Source organism: Gymnoscopelus braueri, assembly GCF_963280865.1.
Source record: "Gymnoscopelus braueri genome assembly, chromosome: 17".
Lineage (NCBI taxonomy): Eukaryota > Metazoa > Chordata > Actinopteri > Myctophiformes > Myctophidae > Gymnoscopelus > Gymnoscopelus braueri.
The window spans coordinates 35,620,416-35,638,156 of record NC_137617.1 but is presented as its reverse complement, the minus strand read 5'-3'; the positions used below and the strand labels follow the sequence as shown (position 1 = coordinate 35,638,156).

Sequence of the window (17,741 nt, the reverse complement as noted above, 5' to 3'; positions counted from 1 at the left end):
AAGGCTGGCAACACGGCTCATGGTCCAACGCACAAAGCCATTGTAGTGTCTGTGTGCACTTGACGGGTGATTTTATAAACCAGCGGGTGCTTCTAGAATCCACTATCCCCCGTCCCCAAGCCGTACCCATGTGTGTCTGTAGAATTGCAATGTGGGGGATATAGCAACAACACGCCCACGGGCACACCTCCACGCGCAAATAACGGCGTCGGCATAATGGTGACGGGTAGAGCAGGTGCTAGAATAACCTATTGGGGCGGCGCAGCTCCATTATCAGGTTAAGGGTAGCGTTGCGGCTGGGAAAACTGGCACAGAATAGAGCGGATAGTGTTGCCTTTATGGAACGAGGATCGTCTATCAAGTAGAATCGATGGTGATGGCCATAAGATACGCGGCGTGCCCCATGGAGAACCTGAGCGAGCGCATGCAGGTTGTGACTGCGGTCAAGTTGACGACTTATACAGCTGTACACCAGCGTTATGTTTCATATATTAGGTTGACTGACGGGGGGCAGGTGCGCTGCCAGACAAACAAGAAATGTAACGGCAACATATATATTACCAGCTTTATTTCAAAAAGAGGGCTGGGGCAATTAACCGAAAATGTAGCTCATAGCGCTCATAGCGCTATGAGCTGCTGTTTTTGAAAAATGTTGAAAATGTGTGCAAATCTTGGAATAATATATTTTTTAAAGCGAACATTTGAAGCAAAGATTTTAGTTACAAATATTTGCACCAATTTTCATGATTTTTCAAAAATAGCCCAAAGAAATCAAAAAATTACAGAGATGCGTTCCCGGTTTGAATGGGTTAATTGAATAAATTAAATCATTTTTATTTTTGTCAAAGAATTGACAGAAAAAGGTTCTAATAGACTTTTCATAATCATCTATATTGATTAGTCTGATAAACCACTTAACAGCCCTGTACAGACATATTTATTTTTATAATCATTCATTAATCGTAATAAATGATAAATAATCGTTCTATTGATTTGAAGTCCAGCCCTATTCCTAAGTACCGTGCTGTGCAGGATTCAAGATGGACCACAGAGAGAACCAACCGAGGTGGACAGGTTACGCCTCATGCTGTCATTCTCTTCTACAGACACACACTTTAGAATGGATGACTTGCCGCAGACAAAGTGGAACTTTCCTTGCTTTACTAAGATTATAAACATGTTATTAGTGAAGGCAGGGAGGGGCCTTTATCAGAATAACTGCATTAGGAGAGAAGATAATGGATGTAAAGCTAGTAGCCGAGTATCATTTGATTTGGCTGGCTTGACTGATAAATTGGTTGCTTTGCCTAGTATCAAATTAAAACTAAAAACTAAAATATAACAGAAGATATAATCGTATCCATGGACAAAAATAGGCTCATATCACTTATTTCCCTTTCCTTTTCTTCTCTCATGTCCTGGTCAATGGGACGATTAGTGATTTTGCATATAATAACCAAATGTCCCGTCATAATAACAGCCGTCATAATAACAGCAAAGATGTGAAATGTGGCCCGCTCCCACTGAAACGTATAGTTGCTATTTTAGGTCAAACAACAACACAGGACATCCATGTGAACACAGCAACAGAGAAGGTAGAGAGAAACACTTTGAATCCTTTTGAAGCTCTTTAACTTGCGTTTCCTTGCAGTGTGTGCAGTAGGTTAGATCTCTAACTGATTATCAGAGAGAGTCTTCCAGTGGTGGAAGAAGTGCTCACATGTTTTTACTTGAGTAAAAGTACCAATACCGCAATATAGAAATACAAGTAAAAAGTTACAAGTAAAAGTTCTGTATTCACATTTTACTTGAGTAAAAGTACAAAAGTGTTGGCATCAAATTGTACTTACAGTACCAAAAGTAAAAGTACTCGTTATGCAGAAAGTCTTCAAAATGTATAAAAGTCTTTTGAAAATAGCAGATCTACAAGCTCACAACGCGTCGCAGAGCGACGTGTTGTGAGCTTGTAGATCGGCTATTTTCAAATAGAAGTACAAAATAGGGCTTAGTTGGTTAATGAATGTTTTGTCTTAATAATCCAAATCTGCAAAGTAACTAGTAACTAAAGCTGTCAAATAATTGTAGTGGAGTAAAAAGTACAATATTTGCCTCTGAGATGTAATGGAGTAGAACTATAACAAATATATACTATATAAAAGTATAAAAATGGAAATACACAAGTAAAGTAAAACATACCACAAGTCAAAATTGTACTTAAGTACAGTACTTGAGTAAATGTACTTAGATACTTTCCACCACTGCTATCTACCCCCACATTCCAGTGTTTCCTCTATCTTGTTCATCCTCCTGCATGCTCCATCCTCAGCAGACTCCCCAGCCAAGAGCAACAGAAACCATGCTCAGGACAGAGATAACACGCTTTATCAACAGCAAACACAAAGGGACCAAAGCAATCTCTTTGAGCCAGTGTTGAGATTCACCAGTCGCACATTCATCTGTGAAGTGTATCGCTCTCTCTACATGACTATAGAGATGCAGTACATTCCCCAATGCTATAACAACAATGATATCCATTGCTCAACATAAGCAGTATGTGGATCTTTGGTCTGAATGGCAAACAATGGCAAACAAGCCAGTGGTGTAAAATAACTAAGTACATTTACTCAAGTACTGTACTTAAGTACAATTTTGAGGTACTTTTACTTTACTGGAGTTCAGTCAGACAACTCTTGGATTGGATTAGAATATATATTTATTAAGCAAGCTTGAGCATAGATATATGAAGCATAAAGAAGCATAGTTTGGCGTCAGGGCTCTGAATCCATTCACTCCCTGTAAGAATAACATTTTTAATAAATGTTACATGCCAAATAGCATTTACAGGGAACGAATAAAGACCCCCCATGGGGATCTAGAAACAGAGCCTACAGGTGGATGCCGGGGAGGCGGTGGGATGATTATTCATGGGCGGCAGCATGCAGGATAAGCGAGCAGCGGTACAGCAGGATCTCAGGCAGCAGAGCAGCGGTAGCGACGGCACGTCAGCTCAGCTAGACAGGGAAGCCAGAGTGAACAGGTAATAGCGCAGTACCTATAACCACCCGACCAGGAGAAAAGTGCATGTGACTAGTCACCTGATCGGTTGGCCCAGTCCCTTGAGTTGCCTGGCCTGAACTAGCTCCGTAAACTGCGCCTCATTATTTCCAATTTTCAATACTTTTACTTCTACTCCACTACATCTCAGAGGCAAATATTGTACTTTTACTCCACTACAATTATTAGAAAACTTTAGTTACTAGTTACTTTGCAGATATAAAGTATTATATTATTGAACATACATTAACCACTTCAGCCCTATTTTATACATAGGCTATTCGTTGTGAGCTTGTAGATCTGCTATTTTCAAATATTTTAGTACTTTTGGTACTTTAAGTATATTTTGAAGCCAATGCTTTTGTACTTTTACTCAAGTAACATTTTGACCACAGGCCTTTTACTTGTAATAGAGTATTTTTATATTGTGGTATTGGTACTTTTACTTAAGTAAAATATCTGAGTACTTCTTCCACCACTGCAAACAACAAAGAAAGCTTCTTTTGGGGGGGTTTTCAAGGCTTTTAATTCTCTTCTCTTCTCCCACCAATTTCACCGTTTTCAAATAGATTTCACAGGCTTTCAACCAGAGACGCGAAAACGTAACAAGTGAACTGGTGAGAAACGAGAGGACTTCAAACTTCAAAGCAGCGGACCAGGCGCTCTCTGTCTCACTGCCCCTTTGCAATCGCCAAAGGATTCTCTGTCTGAACTCATTCATCAAACCTGTCATCTACCCTCCATTCAAACATTATTAAAACCCAAATAATGACACGGTGCGCCTCAGCTGTGCTCGTGACTCCAAAAACACCATGTTCTGGGTCCGGACATCTCTGTGTGTCTGACCACTGCCCTCTTTGAAGGAGGGACCAGTTGGCTCTCTGGCAGAGAGACGGTCCGCAGAGACAAAGTGAGACAGACAGACAGCAGTGGTGGAAAAAGTTTTCAAATGTTTTACTTAAAGGGATATTTCACTTTCAAAAAAACGTTTGGTCATTTTATCATCTACTCAGGCCTTTGTGAGCCCCCCAGACAGTTTTTAAGTTGCTCGATTCAGTATTTATATATTTGATATTCATTTTATCAGACACGCCCCCTTCCTATACAAACCCATTGTAACTTCAAACTCCATTTTAACCATGTTAGATTCATCAAAAACACCCGTCCCTGGTTCTGGTGACTCACCCTGCCCTCCTAATACGTGAGTCACCAGAACCAAGGATTGCAATGTAGAAGTACTCTGTTACAAGTAAAAGTCCGGAATTCAAAATTTACTTGATTAAAAGTACAAAAGTACCAAAAGTAAAAGTACTAAAATGTTTGAAAATAGCCTAGGTATAAATAGGTCTAAAGTGGTTATTATATGTTTTATAATGTCATCATTTATATCTGCAAAGTAACTAGTAACTCAAGTTTTCAAATAATTGTAGTGGAGTAAAATACAATATTTGCCTCTGAGATGTAGTGGAGTAGAAGTAAAAGTACTGACAATTGGAAACACTCCAGTAAAGTAAAAAAATACCTCAAAATTGTACTTAAGTACAGTACTTGAGTACATGTACTTAGTTACTTTACACCACAGACAGACAGACAGACAGACAGACAGACAGACAGACAGACAGACAGGGATGACTGCATGACTGCGGCCATAGCGTCCGCACAGCCAACAATACAGCCTGCCTGACTTCCTGACCTTTGGTTCGCCAGCCCCTCTCTGCAGAAACAATGCACTCCTTATTTAGCCCAAGCCCTTCCCATCACGCAGCCATTTACTGTCAGCACATTGTCACTTGTGTATTCACTATTACAGTCACAGGGTTCAGCGGCTTAATTGGTAAAGGGTCACCGGAATGTTACGACCTTGGGGGCAGGGGTGTGACAGGCTGGCCCCGGTGACATGTTTATTACAATATGCAGAATGATTGGGTAAATATAATAAACAGCCATCAGGTCACACATAAACAGCTTGAGGACTGACTGAAGAGGGTGATTATTGTCATTTTAAATATCCACGACATGCCACTTTTTCTTTCTCTTGTGTCTGTGGTATGTCTTTTTTCTTTGTGTGTGTTAACCAACAGTTAACAATAGGCAACAGTATAAGCAATCCATACTGTACATATTACAGTTGACTTGAACACACTACGAATGCCACAGATTCCACCCGACAGGCACAATAAGCAGCTTGTTCATTAGCTACAAGATACTCGGCCGGGCGAGCTTCAACTGGGGAGTTCTTTGTCGTGCGGGGCGGCTCTTTAATCACCGCTTTGGGTTCGAAGCTCAGCAACACATGATAAAAGTCTGACATCATCTTCCTACAACAGAGCAAGGGGAACATCAAGCCAGCAGAAATGGCTTCCAGATTTTGCACATTTAAAGGGGCGGGGCTGTGAAGAGAATCGTAAATATCTCAGAGTAATCCTTGGACGGACGTCTCACCCTCGCTGCGAGGTTCCAATTCTTGACTACGCTGCCTGTCAACAGGATGTTGACTAGTGCAGAGGTCCCCACCCCATCTGACCACTTAACACGGCAGCTGATAGGCATGTTTATTTTAACGATAATCGCTAAGTGTTCCAGCTTGGATCAATTGAACTAACGTAGTGCACTTTAAGTTCTTATTTATCGTTATCACAAAAGAAAGCAACATTTTCAAGGTTTTAAAGAATAAATACCATGCCTTTAAAAAAAATAACATATTTATATATTTTATATTCATGTTGTATTATCATTAAAATATAGACCAATTATTTGTTTACCAACATTGAGACTGGATGCACAGGTGATTGTTTCATCCAATCAATTCTCAACCTTTTGTTTCCCCCTCTTGTGTGTTGGCTAGTGCTGCGCGCCCTAGCGAGACCTGACAGAATGGGTATCATTTGCAACCAGTATGATCGCTTGCAACCAGTGTGACGTCGTCTGTTAAGGGGTCTATTAGTTTTTGCCAATTATTTGGGGGGCCCACTTGCAACATCATCACAGTCCACCATTGGGCCCCGGCTCACAGGTTGGGATTCACTGGATTAGTATATCAGCAGATTCCACACAGTGTGGCCACACGGGTGAATCCATGCCTCCAGTGTCAACGTTCACAGCTAATGTACATAATGTACGTACACACACACACACACACACACACACACACACACACACACACACACACACACACACACACACACACACACACACACACACACACACACACACACACACACACACACACACACACACACACAGAGCGCACCAAATGTTCTCCTCACAGGTCTGTTTTATCAAGTATTGAGGGTTTAAGTGGTACTGAATTTGCAGCTCAATAGCTAATTCATCCTAGCGTTAAAGGGGAAGACCACTCATTTTCAACATTGAACTATGTCTTTAATACACCTTAGAGCTTGTGTGGAAATAAGAAAAAAGTCCTGTATGTCACTGATCACATGACCTCAACCAATTATCCTTTTCTAGGCAACACAGAAGGGGGGGAGACTTTTTTTCTTATTTCCACACAACAGCTCTAAGGTGTATCAAAGACATAGTTCAATGTTGAAAATGAGTGGTCTTCCCTTTAAGTTAATATCACTGCGTTACAATTATTGTGAATGGTTTTTTATCACGATAAACGATAATAACGATTTTCGTCCCATCCCTAGTGGACACACACTTTGTTCACTGTGTCTGTCACCAGAAACAGCTAAATCGTAAAGACAGATTATGTCAAAGCAGGTCTGAGGGTGATTTAAACCATTAAGACCTTTAGATTTCTTTGGCTATTCAAAAATAGCAGATATACAAGCTCATAGCGCGGCACCGAGTGCCGCTATGAGCTTGTAGATCTGCTATTTTTGAAAAATCGTGAAATATATATTATTATTTTTTCAGAAAACTGTTAGGATTTAGAAAATATTTTTTTAAATCGTCTCAGGCCTTGATGGGTTAAACAAACAATGAAGATCTGTGGTAGAAGAAAAGCACCGTAATCTATAAGTCTATACAGTGGGTGGGTCATCATGCCAACATGATTTACTGTATATGAAGCCTTTTGTTGATAGAACAACACTTTATTCATAGAATGTGTCTTGTGTAAACACTGACATGACGTCGGTCATGGTACTGGCATAGTGACGCTCTGTGTTCACACTTAAGTGTTCATGTAGCAGAGTGGCTCACAACAACCTCAGCCAGATGGACTAAAAGTCTAATATCTCCCCCAAGCTATAGGGAATTTCCTTTGGTTTAGCGGTTAAGATGCTGGCTTTCCACGAGGGAGACCCCGGGTTCGAATCCCGGGTGTTACATTGGTGCCATGACCCGGATCAGGTTTCCCCGTGGCAGGAGGTCAAAAGGGGGTGAGAGTAGCAGAGTGGCTCACAACCTCAGCCTGATGACCTGAAAGTCTAATATCCCCTTTGGTCTAGCGGTTAAGATGTTGGCTTTCCACGTGCGAAACCAGGGTTCAGATCTCGGGCGTTAATAATCACATCGCAGAGATTTTAATTTATTCGTGAAATTGTCCTCCAAGATTCACCAAGATGAATTAGTTTTTGTTGAGCTGCAAATTCAGTACCACTTAAGACCCTCTACACTTGACGGACCTGTAAAGAGCGCATTTGGTGCGCTCTTATTTCATTGTACACAAATCGATTCGCCAAAAATAGCCGATCTACAAGCTCGAAACGCGTCGTAAGCTGGGATGAGGAGAGTGTGGAAATCAGACATGGGAGAAGACCTCAAGAGGCGGCTGTTCGTTGCTACAGTGGAGTCAGTATTGCTGTATGGGGGCTGAGACATGGACCTTCATAGCACAACAGGAAAGGGCCCTGGATGGACTATACACAAGAATGCCACGAATGGCACTACTGTAGTTGTCACATGGACGGAGTCCGACGGGCCACATCAGAAATGCGGTCCTCTACGTCTACGGGGACCAACTGTACCACGGGTCACAGACAAAGTCAGAGAGAGAAGGATGAGGCTGTCAGGGCACTGCGTCAGGCCCCCCCGGAACTAGTGGCAAGCAAACTGACACTATGGGAGCCAACCCAGAGCAAAGCCAGGAAAGGCAAGAAGCGCACCACCTACGTAGATGCACTGCGGCGCGACAGCTTAGCTAACAACACTGTAGAGCAGGATTCAGTCCCGAGTTGGTGTTGGCTAGACCGCACTCTTGCATCGCATTGCAGTTTTGCGCATATTTTGATAATCGCGATAATACTGTTCGCAATTATTTTTGCCACAATAATATTGACATGTAATTTTCATATCATCCCTAGACACAATATGTCCGGTACCAAATATACCAGCATTCAAAATCACTGCACATTAACCACATCATGCCAAAATTAAATATCCCAGAAGATTGCAGGCATTTCAAGCAAGTGGGAACGAGGTTCAAGTTGCCTTTCAAACAATACTGAAATGAATGGAATCCAGTGACTCCTCCACAATCAAACAAACCACAGGATGCTTTGTAAAATGGTCTGCAGTAATGTCAAATGTAGCACGTACCGTGTGGTCAATGCCAGACCACTGGTAGGGTCCTTTCAGTTGAAACACAACATTGAAAGACATGGTCTATTTCTCTCATTACACAATCTTCTCTTATGGGGGTCCCTGGCACAAAATCTATTCGGATGTGGGTCCGTGGACATAATCTACGCATCAATTTGTAATCATGTTTTTGTTTATTGTATTTCAATTTAGTTTGTAACACTGTGTGTATATAAAAAGAAAAAAAGAAACCAAAACAATTGCAAGATGAAGGCTCTTAGCCGAAACGCGTAAGCGTTCGTTTATTTGTGTGTGCCAAATGAAAAAGTGGAAATGTGAGTACTTTGTCCTTTTGTACTTTGTACATTTTTTAAATGTAAATTGCAAAATCGCAAATTGTAACATGAAATGTAATATGAATTAATTGCAATGAAAGTATTTAAAAAAATATGTGGGTGTCCCTGACACAAAAGTGTTTGGGAACAACTGCCATAGATTCCCACTACGTTGCCTAGCTTGCCTTATCAAAGAGACTTTCAGAGTTCAGTGACTCGGGCTGGCTGTCTGGCTGAGAGGTTGTGAAAGCGGAGAGGAGACCCTGTGCACCCACTTCCTGTGTGTTTCTTCTCCATTCTTACTGAGCCATGACATTCTCTGATTCCTATCCCTCGCTGCTCCAATCCAATCCAGTCAGCTATGGAGGCCTGTTACGGGCATTCCACAGACTGGTGTGTACACAGAAAAATCATCCGTGATAAGTTAAAGGTAGTGTAAGTGATATTTTTGGGTTAAAGACAGTTTTTATGTGAAAAGGTTAAAGCTCTCAGATACTGTAGTAATTATTGCTATGGAGTGTTTGTTAAATAACAGGGGTCTCGCCGTCTCTGCAGTCTCCATCTCTTTAATAAACAATTTTAAAAAATCATTCAATCAGGAGAGGGTACACTTTCATCAGCTTAGATGTTATAGTGTTCCAGTTTAAAATGTGTCCGCTCATTTCTTTGTGTCATCACTTCCAATTTCACTTGTTTAATCTGTATCCTGTGCGAGTTCTCTCCACTGATTGGATAAAATTGGTATCTCGAGCTGATAATGCATTTTCTGTTTACTAAAGAGTTATTGAGTTATTGAGTTATTTAACACTCTCTTGAGTTAAATCAAAACTGAGGATTTTGCTGTGTACTTTCACTAACAGTCACCTTTTTTGTGTAAATCAATGTTAACACATTGATTTATACAATTAGTGGTTCTCTTCTATCAACAGAAGGAACCATGTTGTACTCCCTTGGAAATGGAGCACAAACTGTTTCCCTACCCCCATGAAAAAGGATACAAGAAGATGAAAAGTGGTATACAGTACATGTCATAACAAATTAATACTTAGTGCTCAATGAGTCATTCTACCTTTGGTCTACCATTCACGCATAAACCTTCTTCAAAACTGTACATATTCTTTGAAGAAAGTGGTATTAAAAAACCCAAAAAAAAAGAAAGAAAAGAAAGGGATATCATATACTAGTGATGTTGTGGAGTAATCCCAACCACAACATCACCCTGTAGTATAATTATGTGTTCATGATCATCAGCAGACCATGTTAGAACTATTGTAATAGCCCTAAAATCTAAAATCGAGAGTGATGAAACTTTTCTAGCATTTAGCTTCATTCACTGTCATGTGTTCAGGTCTGTGTGTGACCCGTGGTCATTCTGGTAGAAGACGGTACTGTGTCCTGTTCCAGTACAATGGGAGTCAATGATGGTGGCATATCTTTCCACATCTTTGGTAAGTAACAGGGCTGCACTGAAGTTGTGGGACAATAATTATCACTTTCAATAACTAAATGTTTTTTCACCATTAAAGGACACAGAACGAAAACATCTAAAGTAGACTTAAGACTTATTTTACTTATTTGACATGGAAGATGACCATCAACAAGGTGGGACAAGCTAAAATAGCCTTTCTAAGGCATACACTAAAGTTATTGGTACTTTTGTTGTGATCATGTTTGTATTTTGTGAAATGACAATTTAATATTCTGAGAATATATTCTTTGGAGGGAAAAAGAAGGTTTGGCTCACGAAATGAAACCATTACACTTCAACAGTGCATATAGAATTTTTACCTTTTTTAAATACCTTTTTGAGTTGAAAAGGACTTCAATGTGTAGTTTTTCTAACACTGCATACCTCTTACATCCTGCCCATCAATCATTTGATCCATTTTCATTACATCTGACAAATGTCAGGTATTTCCTTTTGAAAATGATCAATAGGCAACTCCAGGTGCACTAAAAGTTGTGGTAATATTTCAGGCCCCCGTTTTGAGCGGAGCTTTTGCTTAGGTCCACAGAAAAGCCTATCGTCTTTCATTAAGGCTGGCTAACAGATCCAATCTAGCATCTGCTCTTCATTACCAGCCTGTGGTTGGTACAACTAACTCAAATATGTGCATATACAATAATGTGCTGTCGAATCACTTTAACATTCTGACAGAAGCCTGCCAACATCAGATTCTGATTTGAGATTGGTAAATGTGATTATGTTCAATACATTCAAATGAAACACTGATGAGAAAAACCTTAACCTAGTGTAGCCACGAGGGAAGTTGTAAATGTATTTTAATCCTTTTAGAAGGCAACACTAGTTCTTCAAGACATTGACAATTAACTTGATATACAGTTCACATGATACATGACACACCTGTTTCAAAGTAAGCCACTGTCTCTGTGTCCACCCCCCCTACCCCCCATTCCCCCCCAGTCTCCGCCTGGACTGTACCTATGCCAGAAGAAGGAGACATATAAAGCGTCAGAAACCATATCGTGCAACATCTCACCTGAGGGCAGTCTTTGATGTAGTGGCCTTTGTTGAAACAGAGGTGGCACAGGTAGTTGGGTGGAGGCCTTTTGCTGGACTTGCGCGTCTCGGGGGACAGGGAGAGGTCGGAGAAATGGTCCGTCAGCGAGCTGAGGCCCTCCACAATATTGTTGAGGGACCCGTATGGCGAGGACCCCTTGTAGAAATTGTTCAAGGCCTGTCAAAGAAAGAAAGGAAGAAAAAGGTGTGAATAATATATCACTGAAAACAAAACGCTGTGAAAGTGTCTTGATATACTACGTCTAATTTCAGAAGAAAATAAGAAAACTGAGGACACATCCCAGCATGCCCCTGTATATTTCTGCAGAAACGTGGGACCGCAACAACCGCAACATTGCATGAAAGAGCTTTTTTTTTTACTACTAGGCCATTTCCCTATCAGTCCATCACACTGATTGTTTCTGTTATGTGCCAGTCCGTCTCCTCCGTACAGAGGACAGTAGCAGACATTATTTCATTTCCGCAGATGCGCCACATTTACTCTACAAGCTTATAGTGTCCATTTCCTTAACAGAACAAAATGCCCTTGTCATGCGTTTTTTTTTTTTTTTTTTTTCAACTGGTCCTGTTGGGAGTTTGGGATGATAACAATCGGTGCCATTGTTTCTCTTGAGGACATGGGTTCTGTGGTACCAGTGAGAAAGCGTGAAAAACCAGGCTTACGCAGACAGTGGCAAGTCATCACAGAAAAGGAATTGTATTGGCATTGGATAACAGAGTGATGTCCGTTGCAGTGGGTGATGTTTTGTCTTAGACATCAGTCTGTCACACTGTCATGTGTTTCCCTTGGTTAATAAACCGTCAAATAAACACCAGCCGTCAACTAAACACCAACTAAACACCAACTAAACACCAGCCACAGATGAAAGAGTTCAGACAACCATACAACTCTGGATTGCAAAAATGCCACCGCCAACTAAAGCTTTTGTAACTCAGTAATTTAAGTGAAATGATTAATTTGTCATTTTGCTGCCGTTTGTAAACTTGCATTTGTATTGAAGGCATATAATGTATGCTGTAGCCCAGTAGTTCTCAAACTTTTTCATGTCAAATTGGCCGCGGACCCCCATCTCAAAATATTTAGTTCCAGGGACCCCCAGAAGCAAAGATTTGAGTTACAAATGTTGATTTTTCAAAAATAGCAAATCTGCTATTTTTGAATAGCCAAAGTATAAGGTTAAAATTAAGGTTAAATTTTAAATTTAACCTTAAATTAAATTAAGGTTAAAATTATTGTGACGATATATTAACACATTTTGCTGGGGACCCCCTGGAACCCCCCCAAGGACCCCTTTGAGAACCAATGCTGTAGCCTATATATCTCAGTCTCCTTGCAGGTATGGCACCACCAACCCCTTCAGGGAACCCATGCATACTCCTCTGACCAAAGAGAGGAGGAGGGCGACCTGGGTGAACCCTTTTACATTCATCTATTTAAAACCTTGCTTAGAGGCCTCTCTCTCAACCTGCCATACCTCCCTCAGCTGCATACTGACACCGGAACAGTCTGAATACACACACAGGCAGTATACAGGGGTATACAAAAAACATATTCATATGCGCTTAGGCTTCACTCTGTCACCGCAGTGCGACTCCAATGGAGGTATGCAGGTGAGGTTTTAGCCGACCTATGGGGCAGCAAAAAATAACCTGGAGTATGAAATGTGTGATGAGCGTGTAATAATAATAATTTATTAATAATAATATCCACGGGAAAGCCTTATTAGTCGTCAGTACACAATAACCCGGTGCCTTTAGGCCTTAAAAACAAGGCTCCAGACATCCCAAAAGAAACTGTTAAGGCTACTTCTTGGCCTTGAACCCACAACTCACCTAACCCCTGCTCATTTTGCTAGGGTCGGGTGGCTCAGGGTTGAGGACAAAGTACAGCAACTTGCAATGGGCCTGGTCTACAAGATACACCACAACGTTAAGACATCCATGTACCTGTCAGAGTACTTCAAAAACGTAAATGAACGCCAGAGGGAGGAGCTCCACTGATCACGTCCAACCCAGATTTGGCACAAACAAGGGGTTGAATTCGTTCTCCTGCAATGCCACAAAAATGTGGAATGCCCTACCAAAAGCAGTGAAGGAGTGTAAAACCCTACTCTCCTTCAAAACCGCCCTGAGAGAGTACATACACTACAGGTGGCTGCAATTCAAAACTGGCCCCTGTAAAAGTCCCCCCCCCCCCCCCCTCGAACTGTTTACTGTGCATCTTTTTTGTTTTTCTTATTTTTAAACTGTTATCAAGATTTTTTTATGATGTTCTGCATAGTCGTGTATATCTGTCTGTCATTTAATGTCTCTATGAATTGAGTACAAAGGACCCCAATGGAAACAAGCCATCGGCTTTCTTGGGTTTTAAATCCTGTTAGCTGACCTTGTATTGAACTGTACTTTCATGTGCTTTTTTCTGCAAACTTCTAATAAAGTATTCAATCAATCAATCAAAATGCACTAGACTACAACACAGTTAAATGTAGCCAAATGTATCCATTTGTAACTGTGAGAGTTTACACTCTCTCAGTTAAATGACCACTGAGGAGGAAGAAACACAAGTTCTACCTCACTCCTCAGCTGTAAGAACAAGTTCTACCTCACTCCTCATTCAAGTTCTACCTCACTCCTCAGCTGTAAGAACAAGTTCTACCTCACTCCTCAGCTGTAAGAACAAGTTCTACCTCACTCCATCAGCTGTAAGAACAAGTTCTACCTCACTCCTCAGCTGTAAGAACAAGTTCTACCTCACTCCATCAGCTGTAAGAACAAGTTCTACCTCACTCCTCAGCTGTAAGAACAAGTTCTACCTCACTCCATCAGCTGTAAGAACAAGTTCTACCTCACTCCTCAGCTGTAAGAACAAGTTCTACCTCACTCCTCAGCTGTAAGAACAAGTTCTACCTCACTCCATCAGCTGTAAGAACAAGTTCTACCTCACTCCATCAGCTGTAAGAACAAGTTCTACCTCACTCCTCAGCTGTAAGAACAAGTTCTACCTCACTCCTCAGCTGTAAGATCAAGTTCTACCTCACTCCTCAGCTGTAAGAACAAGTTCTACCTCACTCCTCAGCTGTAAGAACAAGTTCTACCTCACTCCTCAGCTGTAAGAACAAGTTCTACCTCACTCCTCAGCTGTAAGAACACAAGTTCTACCTCACTCCTCAGCTGTAGGAAGTTGTTGAGATAGTTGGAGCTCAGCTCCACCGCTTGGCGCTGCTTGGCGTGGCTCAGGTCCGGTGGAGAAGAAGAAGAAGGAGAAGAGGTTCTGAAGGCATCAAAAGCGTTGGTCTGGGTGTCCTGCAGGGACATGTAGACCCAGTTTAGCAGCTGTGCGGGGGGCTGCTGGTACACAGACCTAGGACCACCAGTGTCTATAGCGGACATCATATTGGCTCTTTTTTTGTTGAGTGGAATAATATAGTATCTAAATAAATATACTACTATAATATAGTAGTATATTTGTAACGCACTTTTTTATTTGTACCAAATCTCAAAGTGCTGCATTTCAAGAAAAAAAGAATTAAAAAATAATCCTAATAAAAACAATGAAATGAATAAAATTCAGATCAATGCTGGTATACACAGCTAAGAAAAAGTTTTAAAATTTGTTTTTTTAAACACACACTCAGGCATCAATATGTCCATCTAGGCAAATGCCTTGTTAAAAAAGAAAGGTTTTTAGTCCCCAGGAAGAAAGAAAGAAAGAATTCTTCTGCGCCTCCACGCCGTTCAGAACAGCTGTATTTCTGAATGGATCACCCGAGTCGATTCATTCTTTCCCACTTCTTTCTTGTGATCTGTAGTAGGATTATATCGTAGATCCTTTTTTAATGCATTCGCTTCAGGAGGATCTCTACGGGACCCCCGGTGGTCCCTGGGTTGTGATGATCACGGAGGGAGCGCAGGGAAAGCATGACAGGGCAGAATGAATGTTTTAGTGCCAGTCCCAACAAAATCTGTGCGCTCCACTCCAGCAGCCAGGCTGAGCAGCAGCGGTGGAAAGTAACTAAAGTACATTTACTCAAGTTCTGTACTGAAGTACAATTTTGAGGTATTTTTTTTTACTTTAGTGGAGTATTTCCAATTTTCAGTACTTTTACTTCTAGGCCTACTCCACCACATCTTAGAGGCAAATATTGTACTTTTTACTCCACTACAATTATTTGACAACTTTAGTTATTTTGTACATTTTGATTACTATTACAAAACATACATTAAAAACTTACATTTCGGCCATTTGAAAATAGCCGATCTACAAGCAGCCCACAATGCAAAATTAAGGTAATGTGCACATAATCAGTGTTATTAGTTGTGTTAATGTTTCATGGTGAGAGAAATAATCGTGTGCAATAAAAATAGGCCACCTTTTTATCATAAAAACAGTAGAGTAGGCTAATGAAAAACCTTATGGTTTCAATCGTCTAATCCCAGTTTATGATAGCCCAAATATGTTGATAAAACTATACTAGCCAACAGCATCTTAACATATTAGTTTGCTGCCATCTAGTGTTTATGGTGAGTAATTACCAATCCCATTAAAGTTAGATTGGTTTCCAGAATATCTAACTGCAGGAGGAAAAACTAAATTGTGTGTGTGTGTGTGTGTGTGTGTGTGTGTGTGTGTGTGTGTGTGTGTGTGTGTGTGTGTGTGTGTGTGTGTGTGTGTGTGTGTGTGTGTGTGTGTGTGTGTGTGTGTGTGTGTGTGTGTGTGTGTGGTCATGTATATACAATATATAATATATATATTGTATACACACACACATATTATATACAATATATAATATATATTTTGTGTATACACACACACACACACACACACACACACACACACACACACACACACACACACACACACACACACACACACACACACACACACACACACACACACACCAGTATCTCTGTCAGAGCATCTATGACTGTGTGTGGAACAGAACACCAACTCCCACTGACTAATGCCCGAGGTCGCCTCCTACAACAGCAAAAGGAGCGGCAACATTGGTGAGACTGCAAGGGAAGACTACATGTCTCCCTGCTGCGGACCATTCTGTCTCTCTCACTGTGTTAAAAAATGTTGCCTTAGACAAGTGCATTGTTGTCTTTACTCTGAAAGCGAGGTTGCAGGTTTTACCAATGGCATGCTTAATACCAATGGCATGGTTAATGGCATGCTCCTATTAGCAGAAAAAAGCTTCCTCGATGACAAAATTGAGGAAAATAAAAACAAACCACGAGAGCTTTGGAAGCTATTCAACAACCTACTAGGCTGCAGCAAGAAATTGAAAACCAGGTTTACAAACATAAGCCTCAAGGTGAATGACACTCTCACCACATCCAAACAGGAAGTGAGTAAAATCCTCTACATATTCTTCACGACCATAACCTCAGATTTGGTTGAAAAACTACCCCCTCACTCTGGGTGCTATGGTGAAGAGTATGTTGACTCATTTTACGAAAAACAGGATGTACGCAAAGATGATTTTAAACTCTCCCCTGTGAAAACAGAAGAGGTGTTTAAAAAATTGAGTGCTCTTCATCAATACAAAGCCACAGGCCTCGACAATATCCCCGCCAAATTTCTAAAAGACTCAGCCGCCGCATTGCTCCAATCATTACCCACATAATAAACCTCTCCATCATACAGGGACGGGTCCCTAATGATTTCAAAAAAGCAAGGGTGACCCCTCTGTACAAAAAAGGAAACAAATTAGACCCTGGCAACTACCGCCCTATTTCTATTCTTAGCTCCATCTCGAAAGTCATGGAAAAAATTGTCTATGAACAGGTCGATAAGTATCTTGCCAAAAGAAATCTAATCTACAAATTCCAATCTGGTTTCAGAACAAACCACTCCACTGACACATGCCTTCTCTATTTGAACGACTCTATCAAACAAGATGTCGACAAGGGCAAATATTGCGGCATGGTCATGCCGGACCTCCAGAAGGCCTTTGACACCGTTAATCACCCAATTATGATCAATAAGCTCAAAGCAATAGGTTTTGATGATACGTCAGTGAACTGGATGAGATCCTACCTGGAAGGGAGGGAGCAAGTGGTGGAAGTAAACGGCACCCAGTCCCCCCCCCTCCCTGTGACTTGTGGTGTCCCACAAGGAAGTATACTAGGACCTTTACTGTTCCTGATATATGTGAATGACATGTCATCAGCCTGCGACTGCAAACTGTTCCTGTACGCAGATGACTCGGCCCTGCTAGTCTCGGACAGGGACAGGCTGCAGGTTGAGAAAACTCTCAGCTCCGAACTCAACAAGATCTGCATCTGGCTCTCTTTCATTACACCTGGGTAAAACT

At 41.1% G+C, this 17,741-nt stretch overlaps 1 protein-coding gene across 1 annotated transcript in view; it reads right to left on the bottom strand.

Moving 5' to 3' along the window:
• Nucleotides 1–15,355, bottom strand: part of LOC308103996 (zinc finger CCHC domain-containing protein 24-like) — a 31,671-nt gene extending 16,316 nt beyond the window's left edge. The window contains exons 1-2 of the mRNA XM_080454238.1: nucleotides 14,581–15,355; nucleotides 11,381–11,578 (exon numbers count right to left, since the gene is read on the bottom strand). Coding sequence (XP_080310364.1) covers nucleotides 11,381–11,578; nucleotides 14,581–14,814 — 432 coding nt within the window. The 5' untranslated portion in view covers nucleotides 14,815–15,355. The remainder of the gene's footprint in view (nucleotides 1–11,380; nucleotides 11,579–14,580) is intronic.
• Nucleotides 15,356–17,741: the final 2,386 nt, after the last annotated feature.